The 23,032-nt window shown below is 53.2% G+C and overlaps 3 protein-coding genes across 4 annotated transcripts; 2 read left to right on the top strand and 1 right to left on the bottom strand.

The window, feature by feature from the left end:
- The first annotated feature begins 293 nt into the window (after positions 1-293).
- On the top strand, positions 294-11,366 carry zfhx2 (zinc finger homeobox 2). Of its 2 annotated transcripts, none has more exons than XM_066722856.1 (5): positions 294-672; positions 3,884-4,042; positions 4,236-4,299; positions 4,574-9,228; positions 9,612-11,366. In XM_066722856.1, the coding sequence occupies exons 1-5, from the start codon at positions 652-654 to the stop codon at positions 10,083-10,085; spliced, it is 5,373 nt and encodes a 1,790-aa protein (XP_066578953.1). In that variant the 5' UTR covers positions 294-651; the 3' UTR covers positions 10,086-11,366. The 2 variants fall into 2 exon arrangements, with proteins under 2 accessions (XP_066578953.1, XP_066578954.1); XM_066722857.1 differs by lacking the exon at positions 294-672 and adding an exon at positions 1,082-1,490.
- A 1,781-nt stretch (positions 11,367-13,147) lies between these two features.
- On the top strand, positions 13,148-14,714 carry LOC136768011 (CCAAT/enhancer-binding protein delta). Its single transcript, XM_066722071.1, has 3 exons — positions 13,148-13,235; positions 13,616-13,773; positions 14,028-14,714. Exons 2-3 carry the CDS (start codon positions 13,633-13,635, stop codon positions 14,478-14,480), a joined length of 594 nt encoding a protein of 197 aa, XP_066578168.1. The 5' UTR covers positions 13,148-13,235; positions 13,616-13,632; the 3' UTR covers positions 14,481-14,714.
- A 1,789-nt stretch (positions 14,715-16,503) lies between these two features.
- On the bottom strand, positions 16,504-20,636 carry nanog (nanog homeobox). The gene is made up of 4 exons (XM_066722072.1): positions 20,156-20,636; positions 18,567-18,937; positions 18,300-18,416; positions 16,504-18,045 (listed from the first exon to the last, which is right to left on the bottom strand). Exons 1-4 carry the CDS (start codon positions 20,520-20,522, stop codon positions 17,710-17,712), a joined length of 1,191 nt encoding a protein of 396 aa, XP_066578169.1. The 5' UTR covers positions 20,523-20,636; the 3' UTR covers positions 16,504-17,709.
- Between the last annotated feature and the right edge of the window lie 2,396 nt (positions 20,637-23,032).

A 23,032-nucleotide genomic window follows, 5' to 3' on the forward strand; every position in this document is an offset into this window, starting at 1 on the left:
TGAATGAGCTTTACAACAGCACAAAATAACACAACATGAATGAGCTTTACAACAACACAAAATAACACATTAATGAGCTTCACAACAGCACAACATGAATGAGCTTCACAACAGCACAAAATAACACAACATTAACAGCACACTACAGAACAACACGTGATTTGCGTGGATGCAATGCATGAAGTCCATGCATGAGCAATTAATCAATTAGCAGATGCAGAGCAATGAATGCGGTGCAGTGAATATCATTATGACCTACAGTATGTGTGTTGCAATATTCATATTGTAATCATGGCTGCTGTCGCTCGGAGTGTCGGAGCGGGGCGCTGTGTGTAAGAGTTGGCTGTGCGGCCGCGGTGTGGAGCTGTTGTGTGTTTACTCCACACAGGAGAGAGAGAGAGAGGGAAGGGGGAGAGAGAGAGAGAGAGAGAGAGAGAGTGCAAGAGAGTGAGAGAGGAGAGCGAGCGAGAGAGAGAGAAAAGTTTTGTTTGGGTTTTTACACAGCGAAGGGAAGCGTGCTGGCCCAGCCGCCGACCATGCAGCTCTCTCCGTAGACCGGCCGCCCCTCGACCCGCCAGCCCCAGCGCCGCTCCCCAGCCCGGACACGGCCGCACAAGACGCCGCCGCTGCCGCCCAGGATCGCCGCACACCATGGAGACTCCAGACCCACACGTAAAGAAAGACAAATACACCCCAGAAACGCTCGTTTGTGTTTAAAAATAAACCCACACGTTGACGGCGCGGGTCCTCCCTGAAAAGAAATCCAAAAACTTTTCCTCGTTGTCTTTTCTATCCCTCTTTCTTCCCCCCCTCTCTCTCTCTCTCTCTCTCTCTCTCCCTCCCTCCCTCCACATTGGCAGGGCTCACTTGCTGGGCTCTAATTATGTTGGCGTGTCGGCGCATAATCCATGGCCACTGAGGCTCGAAAAAGGCGTTAAAAGTGCCCGGAGAGACGCGGTATCCGGGGGTCGGGTTGGGGGGCACAGCGGGCCGGTATGTGTGGGGGTCCTGGGGTGGGGGGTCACCTAGTTTAGAGCCGGAGAGAGGGAAGAGGAGGAGAGAGAGAGAGAGAGAGAGGGGGGGGGTCGGTCGGTGTGTTTTTCGGCACATCTGCACGGAGCCAAATTATTAATTACAGCAGCTCCGCCGACTGCAGGCCCGAGTGTGTGCGGCTGCCCATCCAGCGGTCGCCGACGCGCAGCTCGCCCGCCTGACAGTGCTCAGAGCCGGTGTGAGGCGCTACTCGAGGCCGGGGCTCGGAGAGTTTTTCTTTTTTTTTTTTTGATGGGGGGGTCTTGTTTTTATTTGTGTACCCCTCTCTTATCTCCCCCTTTTTTTCCTCCAGAGACCTTAAACGATCGCGGTGTACTGTGTTCTTGGACGGAAAGAGGGGATTTTGAAAGCTCAGGAAAAAAGTCTCATATTTCGGGATTATTTTCGTTTCCATCGAGGCCGCTTTGTTTAGCACAGGGAGGATTTATATAACCGAGGTGATCATGTATATCCGTCTGCGAAGCTACTTTTCTCGTTTTAAATATATATTTGTGTGCATGTGTGTGTTATTGTGGCCCACGGCTGTGTGGCAGAACCGCTGGACCGGCCACATCGACTCGACCCGGCCGGGGTCTTGATCTGGGCTGGACGAAGAACGGCTTTCCTGTTATTTATTAATTTACCGTGTTTCTAATTATTATTACCACTATTATTACTACTACTATTACTGATAGTAGTAGTCGTATTGAGCTGAAAGAGTTGTAAACAAACCATCAACCATTAAATACTCATATTTAACTGTTGGACACCGTGACATCAATTAATTATCGTTATGGTTAATAGATACATTGTTATCCGTTATGAATGATCGAGGTGTTGTGCACACAGTGATCGAAGTGATTATAATTATTATAGTTTCTTATTGTTATGAATTATAGTGTGTGATGTGTGGACCTGGACCGAGGGGTCCATCTCTCCAAACGTGTGTCCCGGTCGGCTGCGTGGCTTTGAGTGATTTGAATAACTGCATTTTGGAAATGATAATGGAAACCTGGCCGCTGTGATTCATATGAAAGTATGTTATGGTGTGTTGTAGTAGTGTTCAGGTGTATTTCTTGTATTTATAGACTTACTCTCTCAGTGCAGTGTTAATGTGCTGTAGTGTTCAGTGTGTCTGTATTAACCCTCTCTCTCTCAGTGCAGTGTTAATGTGCTGTAGTGTTCAGTCAGTGTGTCTGTATTAACCCTCTCTCTCAGTGCAGTGTTAATGTGCTGTAGTGTTCAGTCAGTGTGTCTGTATTAACCCTCTCTCTCTCAGTGCAGTGTTAATGTGCTGTAGTGTTCAGTCAGTGTGTCTGTATTAACCCTCTCTCTCTCAGTGCAGTGTTAATGTGCTGTAGTGTTCAGTGTGTCTGTATTAACCCTCTCTCTCTCAGTGCAGTGTTAATGTGCTGTAGTGTTCAGTGTGTCTGTATTAACCCTCTCTCTCTCAGTGCAGTGTTAATGTGCTGTAGTGTTCAGTGTGTCTGTATTAACCCTCTCTCTCTCAGTGCAGTGTTAATGTGCTGTAGTGTTCAGTCAGTGTGTCTGTATTAACCCTCTCTCTCTCAGTGCAGTGTTAATGTGCTGTAGTGTTCAGTCAGTGTGTCTGTATTAACCCTCTCTCTCTCAGTGCAGTGTTAATGTGCTGTAGTGTTCAGTCAGTGTGTCTGTATTAACCCTCTCTCTCAGTGCAGTGTTAATGTGCTGTAGTGTCCAGTCAGTGTGTCTGTATTAACCCTCTCTCTCAGTGCAGTGTTAATGTGCTGTAGTGTCCAGTCAGTGTGTCTGTATTAACCCTCTCTCTCTCAGTGCAGTGTTAATGTGCTGTAGTGTCCAGTCAGTGTGTCTGTATTAACCCTCTCTCTCAGTGCAGTGTTAATGTGCTGTAGTGTCCAGTCAGTGTGTCTGTATTAACCCTCTCTCTCTCAGTGCAGTGTTAATGTGCTGTAGTGTTCAGTCAGTGTGTCTGTATTAACCCTCTCTCTCTCAGTGCAGTGTTAATGTGCTGTAGTGTTCAGTCAGTGTGTCTGTATTAACCCTCTCTCTCTCAGTGCAGTGTTAATGTGCTGTAGTGTTCAGTCAGTGTGTCTGTATTAACCCTCTCTCTCTCAGTGCAGTGTTAATGTGCTGTAGTGTTCAGTCAGCGTGTCTGTATTAACCCTCTCTCTCAGTGCAGTGTTAATGTGCTGTAGTGTCCAGTCAGTGTGTCTGTATTAACCCTCTCTCTCTCAGTGCAGTGTTAATGTGCTGTAGTGTTCAGTCAGTGTGTCTGTATTAACCCTCTCTCTCTCAGTGCAGTGTTAATGTGCTGTAGTGTTCAGTCAGTGTGTCTGTATTAACCCTCTCTCTCTCAGTGCAGTGTTAATGTGCTGTAGTGTTCAGTCAGTGTGTCTGTATTAACCCTCTCTCTCTCAGTGCAGTGTTAATGTGCTGTAGTGTTCAGTCAGTGTGTCTGTATTAACCCTCTCTCTCTCAGTGCAGTGTTAATGTGCTGTAGTGTCCAGTCAGTGTGTCTGTATTAACCCTCTCTCTCTCAGTGCAGTGTTAATGTGCTGTAGTGTTCAGTCAGTCAGTGTGTCTGTATTAACCCTCTCTCTCTCAGTGCAGTGTTAATGTGCTGTAGTGTCCAGTCAGTGTGTCTGTATTAACCCTCTCTCTCTCAGTGCAGTGTTAATGTGCTGTAGTGTTCAGTGTGTCTGTATTAACCCTCTCTCTCTCAGTGCAGTGTTAATGTGCTGTAGTGTCCAGTCAGTGTGTCTGTATTAACCCTCTCTCTCTCAGTGCAGTGTTAATATGCTGTAGTGTCCAGTCAGTGTGTCTGTATTAACCCTCTCTCCCTCTCTCTCAGGAGGTGTTGGGTGTGAGTGTGCCGTGTGGCGGTGAGGGGGTGGGCGTGTGGACCTGCCCTCTGTGTCAGTGCGTTATGGGCGACCGACGGACACTCTCTGAACACCTGACGGAGAGACACAGCGTGCTGCCCGCCTGCCTGGACAGACTGTTGGACACTGTGAGTCTCAGACAGGCCGGCCACCAGTCCGTGTGTTTGTGTCAGTGTGCCTGTATGTGGGTGTTGTGTATTCGTGTGCCAGTGCGTATGTCAAGCAGTACACTGCGCTCTGAGTTACTTGTGTTGTACTGTGTGTGATACAGTAGTGTTGTTGGTGATTGTGATTGAAAGTCTCTCTCTCTCCATCCTACAGGCGGCCCCAGGGCACGGTGTCAGCGGAGGGAAGGCGGGGGAGACAGCCCAACACACACACATGGGTGAGAGCTCAGGGGATATTTCGGGGGCTTAAGTCTCTCTCCCTCTCTGTCAGTCTGTCTGGTCTCGGTGTCCCTCTGTCAGGCAGTGTCAGGGGGCTGTAGACTGGACACACAGTAACCCGACCACACAGGAGACCTGTCCCGAGGGATGGACACGGTCTTAAAGGCAGGGCGGTACATTGCTCCCTCCCCCCACCTCTCTCTGTGCAGCGTTTATGTCCTGTCGTGTCCCGTCAGTGTTGTTAACCCCTCTCCCGTTCTCTCCACCTCCCAGGCGATACTTCTTCACAAACGCCTTCCGTGGATCCCCAGCCCGCCGGCACGGAGGTGGCAGAACAGCTGCACTCCCCCGCTGAGACCCCTGCCGCTGACCCACAGTGGAACGGCCCGGCCCCCACCGAAGAAGGAGCTTCCACCGTGTCGCTCGGGAGCCCTACGGCAGAGCCCACCGAGGCCCTTCCTCAGACTCCTCCTCCTCCTCTTGACGTCTCCTCCCAGGAGAGCCCCGCCATCACTCAGACGGCTAGCCAAGATAACGCCAAGAACAACAACAACAACAGCAATAACGGTGTTACCCACGGCCAGAAGGGCGCCGGCGCCAGGACCCTCAGCAACCCGGCACTGGACCGCTTCCTGGACCCGGCCCGGCCCTTCAAGTGCAACGCCTGCTTGGAGTCCTTCCCCACCCGCAGCGCCCTCGGGGTGCACTACTCCTCGCAGGGCCACGCCCACCGCATGAAGACAGGCACGGGGGGCGGCGGCGGGGCCGAGGAGGGCGGGGCGGGGGCGGCCTGTGGGCAGCCGAGCTCCGCCACGTCCTTCTCTAGGCCCTTCGTGGCCACCAAGCCCTACCAGTGCGTGCTGTGCCGGGTGTCCTACAACCACGCCTTCTCGCTGGAGAGCCACCTGAAGTCGGTGCTGCACCAGACGCGCTGCCGGGACTTCGGCAACAGCAGTGCCCCCCCCCGGCCTGCCACGCACTCGCACAACAGCAGCAACAACAGCAGCAGCAGCAGCAGCGACAAGGACAGCAACTCGGCCACCGACACCAGCAGCACCCCTGACTCCGCCCCCACCGAAACGACCAAAGACCCCTTCCCGCCCGCCCCTCCTGCTACTGCTGCTTCCTCCTCCGCATCCTCCCTGTCCCCTGCTCTGTCGCTCCTCTCCTCTTCCTCCTCCTCCTCCTCCTCCTCCTCTTCCTCCTCCCCCTCCCCATCCCCCGTAGCCTCCGCCCAGGCCGTGTCTGCCTTCCTCACCCTCCTCACCTCCGCCTCCTCCTCCTCAGGCACTGCCCTGCCCCCGCACATGGAGCTGATACCCCAGCAGCAGCTCCTTCTGCCCCTCTTCCTCAATGGACTTGCCCCCACCCCAGACACTCCGTCCGTCTCCCTCCTGGGGCTCAACCCGGCCCAGCAGGCGCTGCTGGCCCAGAGACTGACTTGCACACAGAGCCAGGGGCAGGCAGTAGTACCGAGCCCAGCCGCGGTGCCTCCAGGCTTGGGGGAGAAGCTGGCCGAGCAGGGGGCCGAGAGAGAGGGCGAGGAGAGGGTCCAGCTGAAGGCAGAGAGAGTGGAAGGGATGGTAATGAAGGAGGGGGAGGAGGAGAGAGAGAGCCAGACAGACCTGCCGCCCAAAGAAGAAGAGGATGAACAGAAAGAGGTGATGGACACAGGAGAGGAGAAAAGGAAGATGGGGCTGAAAGTGGAGGAGAGCAATGGAATGGCGGTGGAGGGAGGTCCAGAACCGCACCCTGCTTTGAAAAAGGAGGAGGAGGGGGAGAGAGACGGAGTGATAGAGGGAGAGATGATGGAGGAAGAGGAGGAGGAGGGTCAGGTCCTGACTTTGACTCTGGATGAAGACGACGAGGAGGAGGAGGAGGAGGAGGAGGAGGAGGAGGAGGGACGGACAGAGTCCCTCACGGTGGCTCCCGCACACGAACTGCCCACCGGCGAGCGAGAGAGGGAGGGAGTGGGGGATGAGGAAGAGACGGAGGGGAGGAAAGTAGGTGGAGAGGGGGAAGCAGACACCCGCACCCCCCAGCCCCAGTCTTCTAGCGACCCCGTCAGACCCTCCCCGTCTCCTAGGGACAACCCCGTCCCAACTCCTGCCAACCAGGAACGTGATGAAGAGGGGGAGGAGGAGGACGAGGAGGGCGCCCTGTCGGAGTTCCAGCACCAGGTGCTCTGGGCCTTCCTGGAGTCCCGCAGTGAGGCAGAGGCCGCCAGCCCCCCCCGGCCCGAGGACTGTGAGGCGCTGGGCAGGGTGGCCGGCCTGGGCGGAGCACAGGTGCGGCGCTGGCTGACCGCCCGGGGCCGAGGGGGAGCGCGGCGTGGCACAGGGAGGGAGGGAGCGACAGCTGGGGTGAAAGGAGGAGAGAGGGAGGAGCCGGAGGAGTGTGCGATGGACCTTTCCCAGAGAGGAGGGGAGAGGGAGAGGGAGAGGGAGAGGGGGAGGGAGAGCGCCGAGGAGCCCTGCCTGACCTCGGACTCGGAGATGGAAGGATTGTACACTTCGGTCATCGTGACGGAGGACGAGGACAGCCGGGGCAGCTCTGCCAGGGAGGAGGAGAGGAGCCCGCGCGCCGATGGAGCGAGGGAGGGGGAGGAGGAGCAGGAGAAGGGGCAGGGCCGCGGCATGGTGTTGCGCTCCGCCACCGTCTTTCTGTCAGACGCAGAGGAGGAGGATGAGGATGAGGAGGAGGAGGAGGAGGGCGGTGGCGAGGGGGAGGGTGGCCGGGAGCGGAGGCGTCGGCGTCACCGGAAGAGGAGGTTGGAGCGAGAGGCAGACGGCGACAGTGAGGGGGAGAGGGCAGACGAGAGCACCAAGAGGCAGCGGCCCGACTGCGACCTGGAGCTGCAGCTGGAGGCCGACCCCCCCGCGCCGCCGCCACCCGTCTCCCATCTGCCGGGGGTTTCTGTGGTGACGCCGGTGGTGCTGGGCCCCGCCCCGCGCCGGCTGCTGCAGCCCCTGCCCCTGTCGCTCTCCCTCGCCCCCTTTGCAGCGCACATCCTGGGGCCCTACCTGCTGCCCCCCCCTGCGCTACCCCTGGGCCTGGGGGGCACCGAGCCAGAGGCGGACAGGGAGCGAGGGAGAGGAAGTGCTGGCGGTGGGGAGGGAGCGGCAGCCTTCCCCAACCCCCCCGTCATCACCCGCTGCTCCGCTGCCCCCTTCCCCGACCCCCTGAACGCACCACCCCCCAGTGCCAGCCGCACCAGCCCCCTGCTTCCCCCTCTGCCCAACGGCGCTGGCTGCGAGGCTCTGGACCTCAGCCTGGGCCGGCACCACAGCCCCTCTTCCTCCTGCTCCTCGTCCTCCTCCCTGTCCTCTTCCTCCTCTGCCCAGGCGCAGCGTGAGAGGGACCGGGCCCAGCGGGAGCGCCTGCTGGGCGGGGAGCGGCTGTGGGTGGGTGCCGGGGCCCGGGCGGGCGCCGGCCGTGGGGGGGGCTCCGCCGGACTCATTGTAGTGCGGGTCAAGCCCGACGTGCAGCAGAGCAGAACCGGGTCCGGCGAGGCGGTTCCCGAGAGGAGCACCCCCCCTGCCCGTGGCACAGCCAGCACCCTGTACCTACGCGCCGCCGAGCGGGTCAGCGCCATGGGCCGGGAGAGGGAGAGGCAGAGAGAGAGGGTGAGGGAGAGAGAGAGGGAAAGGGAGCGGGAGAGAGACCGGGAGAAGGAGAGAGAGAGGGAGCGGGAGAGAGAGGCGTCCCAACGCCACGCGCCGCGGGCCCGGCGGTACCGGGACATGCGGCGCTCACGCACAATAATCCAGAGCGAGCAGCTGGACGTGCTGTACGGCTGCTACTTCAAGGACCCGAACCCGGGAAAGCTGGAGTTCGAGCGCATCGCCGAATGGGTGCAGCTGCCCAAGAAGGTGGTCCAGATCTGGTTCCAGAACATGCGGGCCCGGGAGCGCAAGGGCGAGGTTCGCTTTATCAGCGACGGCACACTGGCGGCCGTGGGCAAGCCACTCATCAAGTTCACCTGGCCCATCAGCCTGCCCATCTTCCAGGGTGGCCCCGCCCCCACGCCGGGCTCCGCCCCCCGGGGTGCCAAGCGAGAGAGGGGCGCCGAGGAGGACAGGGCGGAGGGTGATGAGAAGAGGGCGGCTGCCAGCCCCTCCCTGTCCCGCACCACCAACCCCCGCCCCCTGCTGGCCCGGTTGACCCCTGCCCCTGCCGAGGGCACGGACAGCAAGAAAGCGCCGGCCCCGCCTCGGCCGCCGCCCCACATCCCACCCCTGCCCGCCCCGTCCTACATCTCAAGCACCAAGAGGGCGGCAGAGAGGGAAGAGGAGAGGCGGGCACAGGAGGAGGAAGAGGAAGAGGAGGAGGAAGAGACGGATGAGGAGGAGGCGGAGGGGAGGAAGCCGGCGGTGGGGCGGGGGGGTGCGGCGGCCAGCAGCAGCAGCAGCAACAGGATGGTGCCAAAGACCCACACCGCCCCCCCGCCCGCCGTGCCCTCCCCCTCCCCCAGCCTCGCCAAGAGGAACGGGTGGCCGGCGTCAGGGGGCGGCGGAGGGGGAGGAGACTGGGCGCGTTCGGCCACGCCCCGCCCCCACACGCCCCAGGTCGCCACCTCCTTCAAGATCAACACTCTGTCCCGGGAGCAGCTCGGCCTGCCCCCCGCCCGCTCGCCCCGTGCCCCGCCGCCGCACCACCCCTCCTCCGCTGCCTCCTCGCCCTCCTCCGTGCCCTCCTCCCCGTCCCCATTCTCGCAGCAGTCGGCGCCCCCCCGCCGGCCGCGCACCCACCTGACATCACTGCAGCTGTCCATCCTGCAGTCCTGCTACGAGACCTGCCCCAACCCCAATGCCCTGGAGTGTGAGACCGTGGGGGCGGAGCTGGGCCTGCCGCTCAAGGTGGTGCAGATCTGGTTCCAAAACACCCGGGCCAAGGAGAAGCGCTGGAGACTGCAGCAGCAGAAGCAGGTGAGAAGGAGAGGGGGGAAAGGGGAATGAGGGGGAAAGAGGGAAGGGATTGGGAAAGGGGAAAGGCAGGGTAAGGAGGGAATGAGAAGAGTGAGGGAGGGGGAAATGGAGGGATAGAAGAGAGATTGAGGGAGGGAAAGGAGAGAGGGGAAGAGAGGGAGAGGGGGAAAGGAGGGAGAGGGATGGAGAGGGGGGAAAGGAGAGGGGGAGGAGGAATGGAAAGGGAAAGATGGATAGAGAGGGGGAAGGGAGTGAGATGGGGAGAGCGAATGATGGGGAGAGAGGGAAAAGGAAAGAGGGAAGGAGAGGGAAAGACAGAGAGAGAGAGTGAGAGTGTCGGGAGCCCCGCGCTGATGGCCGTCCGTCTCTGTCTCCCTCTCCAGGGCGCGGGCGAGGGGGAGCGCCGGGTGGACACCAGCCCCGGCGGCTTCCTGCTCTACAGCGCCCTGCGGGCCAACCGACCCATCCTGCCCAAGCCCGTGCAGCTGACGGTGCTGGAGCCGGCACAGCCCGCGCCCCCCGGCCTGCCCCCTGGGCCCGAGGCACTCCGCGGCCGCTGCCAGCCCTGCGGCGTGGGCTTCGAGTCGCGGGCGGCCGGGCGGGCGCACGTCTTCTCCACCGAGCACCTGGCCGCCCTGCGCAGCTCCAACTACGGCCAGCCACCCTCGCTGCTCTCCACGCACGGCAGCGGCAACGGGGGGGGGACGGGTACTGCCTCCGCCACCGGTACCGGAGCTGCCGGGTCGGGGGCGGCACTGGGGGCTGCGGCCAGCCTCCTCTCCCCGCCTCCCTCCTCCGCGTCCTCCTCCTCCTCCTCCTCTTCCTCTTTCTCCTCCCCAGCCACCGGCGCCAGCTAGGTGCCGGAGCCCAGGTCTTGGGGTGGTGGGGGAGGTGGGAGAGGAGACTGGTACCAGAACGGGGCCCGGCTGCCTGCCCGCCCCTCTCTTTCTCTCTCACTCTCGGGGGTGGCGTTTGGAGATGAGTTTTTAGAACATTTTAAATTTGAACCCCCAGAGTTCCTGAACTGGGACCGGACTGGACCTGCGCCTGGAGCTGGAGCAGCTCGGGCTTTTATACTCCCCTGGATCCTCAAACGGACCTCCTTTGTATACTAGCCAACCCCCAGAACCGAGCTGGACCGGATGCTGAGCAGGTTCTGATGATTTTATATATATATTCACACCTGACTGTGTGTCCCTCTGGGATGTGGAGCTGAAAACCCGCGGTTCGGGCTGAACTTTTTCAGAATGGGGTGAACCGCCCGATTGCCAAGAGAGAGAGAGAATAAACACACAAACTAATGCATACAGGCCGGAACGTAAAGAAAGAAACGCAACCACACGGACAGACACAAAATAGCAATAGTACAGCAGTGGGAGAGAGGGTGGGAGTGGGTTACAAACACTAATCATTTGCTGCAACAACTAACACCTGCCTACTGACACTACAGCTCTCTGACACACTCGCACACACACTACAGCGCGCACTACAGAGGGAGGGGCGGCGGAGACATTCTGTGAAGGACACATCAGAAATGAAATACTAAAGATGTTTTTATTAATAAGAATAATTTTTTTTTTTTTTCCCCGTTTTCCTTTTTTCAGTTGTATATTATCGTCAATAATGGATGTTGATCAATGATTAAAACTTGGTCCTAAGCCCTTTTATTACTGTTATATATTATTATTATTATTATTATTATGTTTTCTTGTTTTGAAGTAGAAGCAGAAAAAAAACTCTTATTCCAAAGCTGTTGTTGTTTTCTAATGTTAAGAAAACCAAAAATGATGGAGAGAGCGAGAGAGAGAGGGGGGCGGAGGGAGAGTTGATCTGGGGCGGCCTGTCTTGTTTCGATGCATTAACTTTATAACCTGCGATGAATTTTCCCGCGGTCACGTGACCTCTCTTTGATGACTGTGTTGCTGCTGCTGCTCCAGACCCCCGTCCCCCAGACAGCGCCGCCCAGCAGCCTCTCACTTTACTTTGATCTGTCGGTTTATTTTCTTTTTTTTTTTCTTTCCTGGGGTCATTTTTCCTGATCGTTTGGTTTCCCTTTTAGTTTTTGTACCTGTGTTCCATCGCTTCCGTTTCCACGGCAATGAAAATAAAACCTGTTGAACTTTTTTGAAAAAACAAAACCCAACCCAGAACAAATCAATCAACTCTTTCTTTAAATGTGTGTGTGTCTGTGTGTGTCAGAGTTAGAGGGTGTGAGAGAATTGTGAGAAAATGTGACTGCATGTGAGTGTATTTAGTTAATGTGTGAGTATGTGTGTGTGTGTGTTAATGAGTTAATTTGTGTGTGACGGTGTGAGAATGTGTGTGAGAATTAGTGTGTGTGTGTTTTGTGAGAATGTGAGAGTTGAATTTGTGTGAGAAAGTGTGAGAGAATTGTGCTGTGTGTGTGTGACGGTGAGTGTGTTGTGTGTGTGTGTGTGTGTGTGTGTGACGGTGAGTGTTGAGAGTGAGTGCGACAATGAGTGTGTTGAGAGAGTGTGACGGTGAGTGTGTTGAGTGAGTGCATATGTGTGTGTGACCGTGAGTGTGTTGAGTGTGTGTGTGTGTGTCACGGTGAGTGTTAAGTGAGTGTGTGTGCGTGTGTGTGTGACGGTGAGTGTGTTGAGTGTGTGTGTGTGTGTGTGACGGTGAGTGTTAAGTGTGTGTGTGTGCGTGTGTGTGTGTGTGTGTGTGACGGTGAGTGTTAAGTAAGTGTGTGTGACGGTGAGTTGAGAGTGAGTGTGCGACAATGAGTGTGTTGAGTGTGTGTGTGATGGTGAGTGTGTTGAGTGAGTGCATGTGTGTGTGACGGTGAGTGTTAAGTGAGTGTGTGTGCGTGCGTGTGTGACGGTGAGTGTGTTGAGTGCGTGTGTGTGTGACGGTGAGTGTTAAGTGTGTGTGTGTGTGTGACGGTGAGTGTTAAGTAAGTGTGTGTGACGGTGAGTTGAGAGTGAGTGTGCGACAATGAGTGTGTTGAGTGTGTGTGTGATGGTGAGTGTGTTGAGTGAGTGCATGTGTGTGTGACGGTGAGTGTTAAGTGAGTGTGTGTGCGTGCGTGTGTGACGGTGAGTGTGTTGAGTGCGTGTGTGTGTGACGGTGAGTGTTAAGTGAGTGTGTGTGACAGTGAGTGTGTGACTTTTTGGTGAGAATGTATGACTGGGTGTGTGACTGAGCGCAGAGAATTTGTGTGAGAGTGTGACTGTTTGAATTTGTGGGCGGGTTTATATGGTTTACGAGGAGTTTTTTTTTACATTACAAACTGGTAATCACCAGGTTATTATGCAAAATCAGTGGTTTATGAGGACATTGCCAATGTCCCCATAATTCAAATTGCTTAAAAAAACATACTAAATATTTTTTTGAAAATGTAAAAATGCATAAAGTTTTTTTATTAGGGTTAGGGGATAGAATCTATAGTTTGTACAGTATAAAAATCATGATGTATTTGGAAAGTCCTCATAATGATAGCAAAACAACGTGAGTGTGTGTGTGACTGAGAGTTGAGTGAGAGAGTGTGTCTATGTGTTTGTGTGAGAGAGAGAGAGGTTGATTGTAGTGATATATTAGTCTGTTAGTCTGTCTCACTGTCCCCTCTGCGTCTCTGACAGCCTGTAGTTTCACACAGAACCAGCAGAGGGCGGCGTCCCCATCTCTCGCTCTGCAGAGGTGTGACTGGAGACAGATTCAGCCTCTAGAATTCTTTATCTGTATTCTTTATCTTTCTTCCTTCTTTCTCTTTCTCTCCCTCCCTGTGTGCCTGAAGATGAGCTGGTGGCAGGAGAGGGATGGAAAAGGAGAGGAGGAGAAATGGACAGAGAGAGAGTGGGAGTGGGGAGTGGGGTGTGTGTGGAGGTGTGGTGTGGTGCGGTGTAGGGGGGCGGGGGGCGGGGGGGGTTGGGCAACCAGGGTTTTAATCGGATGACGAGAGAGAGAGAGAGACAGACAGAGAGAGGGATACAGACACGAGAGAGAGACAGTGGGATACAGACACAGGAGAGTTGAGAGCTGAGGTGAGTGATGGTTATTGATATTCTTATTGTAGTTGTTGTGATGTCAATAAGTGACTTGTAATTTAAGTATTAACTAATATTACTGTTGCAACTACTGCTATTACTGTTACTATTGCTGCTACTACTACTACTACTGTACTTCTACTGCTGCTTCTGCTACTACTAATACTACTACTGTACTTCTTCTACTATTGCTGCTACTGCTGTTGCTTTTGCAGCTGCTGCTGGTCTTACTACTGTTGTTGCTACTGCTTTTACTGGGGCTGCGAGTCTGTCCAGGGTCTGACCTCTGACCTCTGCCTTGACGCAGGGCACTGCGCCCGCAGAGAACCCACCTCCCTAAGTTACACCACATATTATTATTAATACTAATGTCTCAGCCAATCAGGTGCTGCGGATGGAGGGGCTGCCCCAGAGTCAGTCAACGGATCTGCCGGGCATGGAGTGTGGGCCGGGCTGTGGGGGTGTGCTGCACAATCTGCGTCCCCCCGCCTGCCTCACTGAGCCCCCCGGAGACAGAGCCAGGAGCCTGCAGCAGGTGTCTCTCTCTCTCTGTCTCTATGTGTCTCTCTCACTCTATGTCTCTGTCTCTGTGTCTCTCTCTCGCTCTGTCTCTGTCTCACTCTGTGTCTCTCTCTGTCTGCCTCACTCTCTGTCTCTGTCTCTCTGTGTCTGTCCAGTCAGTCACTCAGCCAGGGCATAATTCACTATATTAGTCAGCCCTTGTAGTATACTAACCCCATCCTCCCTCCCTCTCCCCTTCTCCCTCTCTCTATCTCTCTCCCCCCTCAGACTTTCCCCCCAATGAGACCCGACCTCTACCCCTCCTTCCTCGCACCTCTCCCTCCTCCTCCTCTTCCTCTTCCTCCTCCCTCTCTACCGGCCCGCCCCCACAGCGGCGTGCAGAAGGACAGCCCGGAGTACCGCCTGCGTCGGCTGCGCAACAACGTGGCCGTGCGCAGGAGCCGGGACCGGGCCAAGCGGCGGGCACAGCTGACACAGCAGCGGGCGCAGCAGCTGCAGTGCGAGAACGAGCACCTGCGCGCGCTGGGCATCCGGCTGACCCGTGAGCTGCACGCGCTCAGACAGCTTCTCACGCGGCGCCCCCTGCAGCCCGCCACCGGCACCGCGGGGCCCTGGACGCATGAGGGTGAGGGCCAGGCCCGGGCAGAAGGGCAGGCAGACGCAGTCACGCAGTGCGCATACGCAGATGTAGGGCCGGGCGGTGTCATGCAGGAGTTTTAGTGTCTGGGTCTGCTGTTCTGTACTGTTACCGCAACCCCCAGTGTATTGCATTGTAGCTCTTTACTGTAACAGGACTATTCTACTGTACTTTTACTACAGTATAGCCTCCTATTGTAACAGCGCTATTCTACTCCCTGGTTCTTGTAGGGAATTTCAGATTGGTTTATTGATTATTTGATCAAATGTACATTTTCTGTATTTTTAATAAATAATTGCTTTGTACCAAACACACAACCTGCGACTGTGACTGTGTCTGTGACTGTGTAAACAGGTGTGTGAGTTACAGTGTGCTGTAATTTGTGTAGAGCAATGTATGTAGAGCAAACTGTGTTAGTTTGTGTTGGATAGTGTGTTAGTGTGTGACTGTGTTAGTTTGTGTAGGACAGTGTGTGACTGGGTTAGTTTTGCAGGACAGTGTGCGACTGTGTTAGTGTTCATCTGTGTAGGACAGTGTGTTACAGTGTGACTGTGTTAAGTGTTCATTTGTGTAGGACAGTGTGTGACTGTGTTCATTTGTGTAGGACAGTGTGTTACAGTGTGTGACTGTGTTAGTGTTCATTTGTGTAGGACAGTGTGTTACAGTGTGTGACTTAGTTTGTGTAGGACAGTGTGACTGTGTGTTAGTGTTCATTTGTGTAAGACTGTGTGTGACTGTGTTAGTGTAGGACAGTGTGTGACTGTGTTAGTGTTCATTTGTGTAGGACAGTGTGTGACTGTGTTAGTGTTCATTTGTGTAGGACAGTGTGTTACAGTGTGTGACTTAGTTTGTGTAGGACAGTGTGACTGTGTGTTAGTGTTCATTTGTGTAAGACTGTGTGTGACTGTGTTAGTGTTCATTTATGTAAGACTGTGTGTGACTGTGTTGGTTTGTGTAGGACAGTGTGTTACAGTGCGTGACTGTTTTCCTGGCCGTTACTCAGTTGTGGGATGGCTGAGCTCTCGCAGTGAGCGCTGCTCTGGTGTCTGTTTGTGGGACGGGGGGGGTGATTTCGACACTGCGGGACGGATGGAGATAAGGAATCGGAGTCAGAGAGAGGAGCGCAAGGGCCTTCCTGTGGGTTTGATTGCAGACAAAAAGAGCTGCTGCCCTACCAGCTCCTACACAGTGCGTAGTCATAGTGTAGTGTGTCACACTGTGTAAAGGCAAAGTATAGCACAGGGGTGGCTGACCCTGCTCCTGGAGAGCCCTCACTCCTGCAGGATTTCCAGGTCTCTAAAGTACCAATTAACGGATACCTTGAACACAGGGTCATTTTGCCTAATTAAGACCCACAATTGGTTCAATTAAGCAGTTAACGATCTGGATAGAACAAAAGCCTGTAGACTCTATGGCAACGTACAGCAAAATAAAATACATAAATACAATAAAGTAAAATAAAAATAGACCTTTAAACAGTTTACATGATTGAAATAAAGTGAACATTTAAATAAATAAACCATTTAGGCACGGAGGAGAGAAAAACAAAAACTCAGATGGATGGCAAGTAGGAGAAAATGAATCTCTGGGCGTCCACGGCTTAGGGCCCAGGCCTAATGGCTGCCTCCCCTCCAGGCAGTGTAGTTATTACAGCAGCAAGGAAATCAGAAAGTTCTTGATCGGTGCTGCTGGCTGTGCTCTTCCCTCTCGCTGGCCATCAGGGGTAGGACCTCAACATCCTTTGGGGGGCGATGCCCTGTTGGCCCTCCGTAGCGGGGGGCTTCTGAGGGGGGTTGTGCCTCGTCAGACTCCCACGGTGGGACAGGGGTTCCCAACCCTCTTCCTGGAGCACTCCCTGTCCTGCTGGTTTTTGTTCCAACTGAGCTCTTAATTCTATATTTCAGCCTTATTTGACATTGTTCAATTAAGGAATCAATTAAGATATCAGTTGGAACAAAAAGCATCAGGACAGGGGCTCCTCCAGGACCAGTGTTGAGCAACATGAAACCTAGCTACACAAACCACACGGAACTACAGCTCTTACACAATAAGTGCAGTCAACAAGACCAATTAACGTAATCACACACAAAGATTCACACAAATAGGTGTAGAGTAAATGGGCTTTATTTCAATATAAATGAGCCCGTCTCCCCATCCAGGACACATCGGACTGTAACTACAGTCGACATTTCTTATTGCTTTTATTTTTTTAACAATTGTTTATGTGCAACACCTGGACCAGGAGGGAGACCGGTCGCTTTCTCATGCTCGTTAAACTTAAAAGCATTCAAATTAAATTGTATATTCTGTTACATTGAGGTACAGCGATCTTTGAACATGCAGTTTTGCGAGCGGCTGGGCTCCCGTGTGCGATTGTGCTGTATCCACCACGCTGGAGGAGATGTACGGGCCTGAGCTCTCCACACCGACCCGGCTGTATTCAACACACAGAGCGCAACACAGCAGGAGAAAAGAGGGTGGCCAACTGCGGTTGGGCTGTGTGAGGCAATCCGTCCCAGGACGCAATCTTCCCCGAGTTAGCAAAGACAGAGCTGCACCCCTGTTACTCAACAGTGTGGTGGGGGGGGGGGGAAAAGAGTGCCTGTGGGCTGCAGGGCAGTTAACGGATAGAAAAAAAGAAAACCAGTCTGCAAGCAGGAGTAGAAATGCACTCCTATTATTGCCGATGGATGGTTCAGCATAACAAAGAGACCGCAGAAGTGTGTGTGTGTGTGTGTAAGAGAAAGTGTGTAATAGAAAGACATAGCAGTTAAGGCTCAATGTGCTGATGTTAGATTATATTACAAAAGGAAACAATACAAAAATATAGTGTCAATCCAGAATACAGTACAGTTTGGAGCAGCATAATTCAATGTGATTCAGCACAACAATACTGTATACCTGTATACTATAGTAGTGTCCCTGCCGTGCAGCAACTGTACAACACAGAGCACAGCACCACTCTGATGTGAGGACACACTGCAAACACACCCTGGTGCTCTGAAAAGCTCAATATTCTTTTATATAAAACAATCTGAATTAATTCATAGAAAATTAAAATCCCTGGGAGTCCAGAGAAGTCCAGGACTAGCTGTCTGGCCTAGTATCGGTCAGCCTTCATCCACGGAAGAGCTGCGTGCAGGTCAGCTCAGAGACGACACACCGGTGCATCAGATTTGGTCTGTCGGTCGAACAGTGGGTGTCAGACGAATATACAAACTTTCTTAAAAAAAAAAAAAAAAAAAAACTATAAAAATAGAAATAAAATTCATCAATAGTCCCAATCTTGCCACTGGGCTGCAGTGCCAGCGCTCACCACTGGGGGGAGGTGTGGAGAGGGGCGGCCACGGGGGAGGTGTCGATCACACCGTGACACTGACTCTGGGTCACAGGATCCAGGCTGGTGTAGTTATTGCTGCTGTTGTTGGGTGTGTAAGTGTTGATGTGGCTGTTGGGGGTGCAGTAATCGTAGTGGCCGGCAGGGGGCCAGCCGCCCTCCTGACCGCGGGGCGTTGCGGGAGAGCAGGCAGGGGTGCCGGGCGCTGGGTAGTAGGAGGGGGTGGAGGGTGGGCTCTTCTTGGGGAAGCCCGGGTCTCTGAACTGAGAGGAGGGGTAGCAGTCCTGCATCATCGCAGAGTCTCCCTGGAACTGAGAGGGACGGAGACGGGGTTAATACGCTGACGGGACACAACAGGACAAACGCTGCACTGAGAGAGGTGGAGTGAGGGAGCAATGTACCATCCGGCCTTTAAGACCGTGTCCATCCCTGGGGACAGGTCTCCATTGTGGTCGGGTTACTGTGTGTCCAGTCTACAGCCCGCTGACACTGACTGACAGAGGGACACCGAGACCAGACAGAGAGAAGAGAAGGACAGAGAGAGTTGGGCAGGAACAGGGCTTACCGGGGTGTGGGCGCCGACACTGGGGTATGGCGAGTTGGGGTACCGCTCTGCCACCCAGCTGCTGTCCTTCTGGTGTCTCTTCAGCTTCATCCTGCGGTTCTGGAACCACGTCTTCACCTGGAGGGGAAGAGGGACTTTACTAGGGACTGCAAACTTGACCCAAACCAAGACATGACCCCAATATTAACAGCTGGGCCTCATTTGCCAGTGTGTGTGTGTATATATATATAAATAAATAAATATAAATGTCCGGGCCCGGTGTCTGACCTGCTTGTAGGTGAGGCCGGTGAGACCTGCGAGGTTCTTCATCTCCACGGGGGTGAGGTAACGCTGCATGCTGAAGCGCTGCGTCAGGGCGCACATCTGGCCCTCTGAGAAGGCCGTGCGCGACTTCGCCTTGCGGGGGGGGCGGTCGGCAGGGGGGGAGGGGGTTGGGCCATCCGTTACCCCGTCCGTCTCCTCCTCCTCGTCGTCTTCCTCCTCCCCGTCCTCCTCTTCCCCGCCTCCCGCTCGGTTCTCCTTCCCCTTCCCCCCGGGCTGGAGGCTGGTCACCAGCTGGCCCCCAGGGCTGCCCTTTGGCTGCGCCCTTGTCGGCACCACCGCCAGGGGGTGGGAGCTGCTGCCCGAGCTCCAGGAGTCTGAGGACAACACGCCATTAATAATTACTCTAATAGTACGGATGTATTGTCAGTACGGACACACACAGAAATTGGGCTTCAAGGCATTCAAGACGGGAAAACAGGAGACGCTTTTTCACACAGAGAGGCGTCACAATCTGAACGAACTCCCCAGCAATGTGACAAGCAGACAATTTGGGAACATTTAAAAATAGACTGGATAGGATCCTTGGATCACTCAGTTATTAATGGACACCAAACGAGCACGATGGATCGAATGGCCTCCTCTCGTTTGTAAACTTTCTTATGTCAGTAGAGGATCATACAAGTACAAACAAGAGTGGTTAGAAGTGATTAAGAGAGTATCTTGAAGTGCAAAGATGGAGAGAGGAAGGGACATAAATTAGATGGTATGAGGGAGAGCCAGGGGGCGCCGTTCGTCACTCCATTCAACCACATCACCCAAAAGGAGTTGCATGACTGACCTGTCCACTCACTGAGGTGTTCATTACAAACACTAACCCCTCAGTGAGTGGACAGGTCGTACCATTACAAATCAAACAAATAAAAGGACAACAAAATTAAAACCTAACGAGTGTAACGGGTCACTTGTTTTACACCCACACTGACAGGTTAACCCCAAACCCAGATTATTCCAAAAGCAGTACCAAAACACTAGACACTTTGGCCTGACAGAGCCACCGTAGAAGTGAAAACAAGATGGCCGCCACGCCCACCTCCCACTGGCTACTGTCGGCAAACATGGTGAGTAAAACATCGCCTGCCCCCTGTCGCGATAACGAGGCATCTACCGATGGATCTCGACATCTGCGCGTTTATACTGCCGTTTGCAACGATGCGCTTAATCCGGAGCAGAGACTGCAGTCAGTGTAAACGCGCCTTTTCTTACACCGACACATACTGCGACGTAAAATAGGGCCAAACAGCGCCGTTTAGGATTGTGCACTTAATGATTATTAAAACTAAAGACGCTTAAGACGTCATTGATTTACTAATTGAATAAATGTAGCCTTACAAATGGACTGTGACGTCACCCTCCGCTAGACCAGAACGGCTAAAAAGTTTAATACACAAAATAAAACCATTTTAAACCCGACCCAAATACTGACCACAAACGTATATCCAGTTGCCCGCTTGATAATGGCGACGCATGTTAATTAAATGGTCTAAAAACATCCTTAATTAGACTGATGAACAATCACACGACGGTCCTCTTACCCGGCGTGAGCGGCTCCGCGTCGCTGGACGTCTCGCTGCTCTCTGGGCGGCCGATGCGGTTGTGGGGAGCGAAGACCCGGGGGTCCTGCTGCGACCCGGCTCCCCCGAAATACAGCACCGCGGTCGGCCTGACCTCGCCGCCCGGCCCGCTGTCCGCGCCCTGGCCCGGGGGAGCAGCGGCGGCATACTGGGGGTGGTGGACCGGCGGGCTGCCTAGGTACAGCCCGCCCGCTCCGGAGGGGCCGTAGCCGGCGTCGCCCCAGCCGAAGCTCGGGTGATTTTGCTCCGGGGGTGGCTGGTACATCAGCCCGTAGGCGTAGGCGTGATAAGACGGGTTATAGTTGACGGGCAGCCTCCAATCCGCCATCGCGTCCGTGGGGTTGAGTGTTTATTATTAATCTGTAAAGCTAAAATAAACTTGAACCCGGTTAGTCTCTACCGATAGGCTGCGTCTCCGGTGTCCGCTTGTGGCGTCGTCCGGCCGGGCTCTGTCCCTTGAGCTGCGGCCGGCCCCTGCGCCTCGCTGTAAATAGGGAGTAAAGTGGGTGTGAGTCTGCGCGGTGGTGTGGGCGGGGCGTCGGGACCGCAGCAGCCAATCAGGAGAGTCGGAATGAGCTCACCTGTACCTACGGGGGGCACCTGGGGTCACACCGAGTTTAGGATTGGATGCGTCTGAAAAATAAAGTACAAATAAATCAATACAGCCCGAAGTGAAGTGGTGCTAATGCAGGGAGATGCAATCAAACTGCTCCAGATTAGCACCCCATCATCATTAGGGTCTTCTACGCTACACTGCCCGGCAAACAGGGCCTTATACAACTGCAGAGAGAGGGGGGACAACAACTGCTGCAGGAATAATAACATTAACATGACTGATTATATCAATACTGCTACTGATAATTAAGACTTCCTTTCCCTCTCACTCTTCCTCTCTCTCTCTCTCTCTCATGCACACTGTTTCTCTCACTCATTTATTGTAGTGTCCTATGCTCTTAGTGTATTGTGTCTGTTTCCCTCCCTTCCCCTCCTCTCTCTTTCCCTCGCTCCTTCTCTCCCTCTCTTTCTCCCACTCTCCCTCTCAAATGCAAAGTCAAATAAGCTTTACCGGCATGATGTTCTGGTGTTGTCAAAGCTTTAAGGGGAGATAATAATAATAATGATACAGGACAAATGTGTTAATAATAATAATGCTGAGGATATTGCAGAACAAATGTGTTTTGTTGTTTCTCTTCTAAATCAACAATCCCACAACTTTCCCTTTGATAATGAGAGTGGGAAGGCAGGCAGGCAGGGTGTCTACCCACTGGCCCTCAGGCTGGGACAGGCAGGCACATTTTGCTGTCCATCCCTCTCTCTCTCCCCCCCCCTCTCTCTCTCTCTCTCGGTGCAGTACTGTAGTGCCCAGTCAGTATTACTGTAAATATATAATAGTCCCTCTTTCCCTCTCTCTTGCTCCCCCTCCACACCTTCTCTGTCTCCCCTACCTGCCCCCTTCTCTCTCTCACTCTCTCTCTCTCACACACCCCCCCCCCCCCAACCCCTGCTCTTCCAGTTTGCTGGCCGGCCGCTCCTTGGCCAGAGCATTGGGATGGTAATCCGCCAGTTACAGGTGAGACTGGCTCACAATGCAGGCTCCAGCTGATTAGCATTGCTATTCATGTGAGCCGAGAGAGAGGCGGGGGGGACAGACAGACTGACCGCCAGGGACAGAGAGAGCTGTTGCTTTGTGGCTGGATTCATTGTGTTCTCTTTACTGTATGTGTAAATGCTTTGGCAACACTTGTGATGCCAGTAAAGCTCATTTACAATTTTTGATTTGAATTAGAGTCTTCTGGATTTCTATTTTTTAATATTATTACTAATATTTATTTATGATGTAAAACGTATTTACTTAATCATAATCGTATTTTAGTTACTACTTCTCTATCTATTCTATCCATCGATTATTAATGTACATTATTGGTTATGATTTATCTTCATTTACTATTTATTCATTACATTTTTTAACAATGTTTAATTGATCTATAGCCATATAGATAAATAGATGTTTATATCTATTCATATATATATATATATATATATATATATATATATATATATATATATATATATATATTGTTGTTTTTATGTATCACCTGTATGGTACATGCTTTGGCAATAGCTGTGTAAACATGTCAGGCCAATTAAGCTTGTATTGAATTGTAAATTGAGAGAGAGATGAGGGAGAAAGGAACAAATGAAGTAGAAAGATATATAGATAGGTAGGTAATTAGAGAGCGATAGATAAGATAGAGAGAAAGACTGAAAGATAAATTATAGATATTTCTACAATAGAGGGATGGACAGAGAGACAGATCGATTTATTTATTAAAACAAATATTTATTACCTACATTATATATAAGGCTAAGACCATTATTTATCACATCTTCTTTTATGACAAGTCTTCTTATGGAGAATACCAATTCATTTACCAATTCAAAACAAGTTTTAGTGGCCTGATGAGCTTTACAGGGGTAAAAACGTGGACCCACACTTAAAACCCACCGAGAAGTTAAAAAACTAAACTAAACTAAAAGAACAGTGTTTAAAAGTTAATAATGGTTATTAAAATAGTCTTTACAATTGTACAGGTCTTTACACAATACTGGTGTGTGTGTCCTGCAGTGTCCATCCCCGGGGCTGTGGCCCTGACTCCGGCTCGGCCCATTCATATGTATTGACAGAAGAGACGGAGAGAAAGGCAGAGCTGGACAGATAAGAGATAGACAGAGTGCAGGAGGCAGAGCGGTGCACAGATATGGAAATAGACGGAGCGCAAACCCACTCTGCTTGTGTTGTTTTTGTCATGCAGGTGGCTGCAGGCTCCGCGATCATTA

This window comes from Amia ocellicauda, chromosome 14, assembly GCF_036373705.1.
Source record: "Amia ocellicauda isolate fAmiCal2 chromosome 14, fAmiCal2.hap1, whole genome shotgun sequence".
Taxonomy (NCBI): domain Eukaryota; kingdom Metazoa; phylum Chordata; class Actinopteri; order Amiiformes; family Amiidae; genus Amia; species Amia ocellicauda.

Coding starts and splice junctions, on each gene's coding strand:
- zfhx2 (XM_066722856.1), top strand. CDS start 652: ATGGAGACTCCAGACCCACAC. Junction 4,043..4,235: donor TGGACAGACTGTTGGACACT/GTGAGTCTCAGA, acceptor TCCATCCTACAG/GCGGCCCCAGGGCACGGTGT. Junction 4,300..4,573: donor AGCCCAACACACACACATGG/GTGAGAGCTCAG, acceptor TCCACCTCCCAG/GCGATACTTCTTCACAAACG.
- LOC136768011 (XM_066722071.1), top strand. CDS start 13,633: ATGGAGGGGCTGCCCCAGAGTCAGTCAACGGATCTGCCGGGCATGGAG. Junction 13,774..14,027: donor GAGCCAGGAGCCTGCAGCAG/GTGTCTCTCTCT, acceptor CTCCCCCCTCAG/ACTTTCCCCCCAATGAGACC.
- nanog (XM_066722072.1), bottom strand. CDS start 20,522: ATGGCGGATTGGAGGCTGCCCGTCAACTATAACCCGTCTTATCACGCC. Junction 18,417..18,566: donor CCGGCCTCACCTACAAGCAG/GTCAGACACCGG, acceptor CTTCCCCTCCAG/GTGAAGACGTGGTTCCAGAA. Junction 18,046..18,299: donor GTGTCGGCGCCCACACCCCG/GTAAGCCCTGTT, acceptor CGTCCCTCTCAG/TTCCAGGGAGACTCTGCGAT.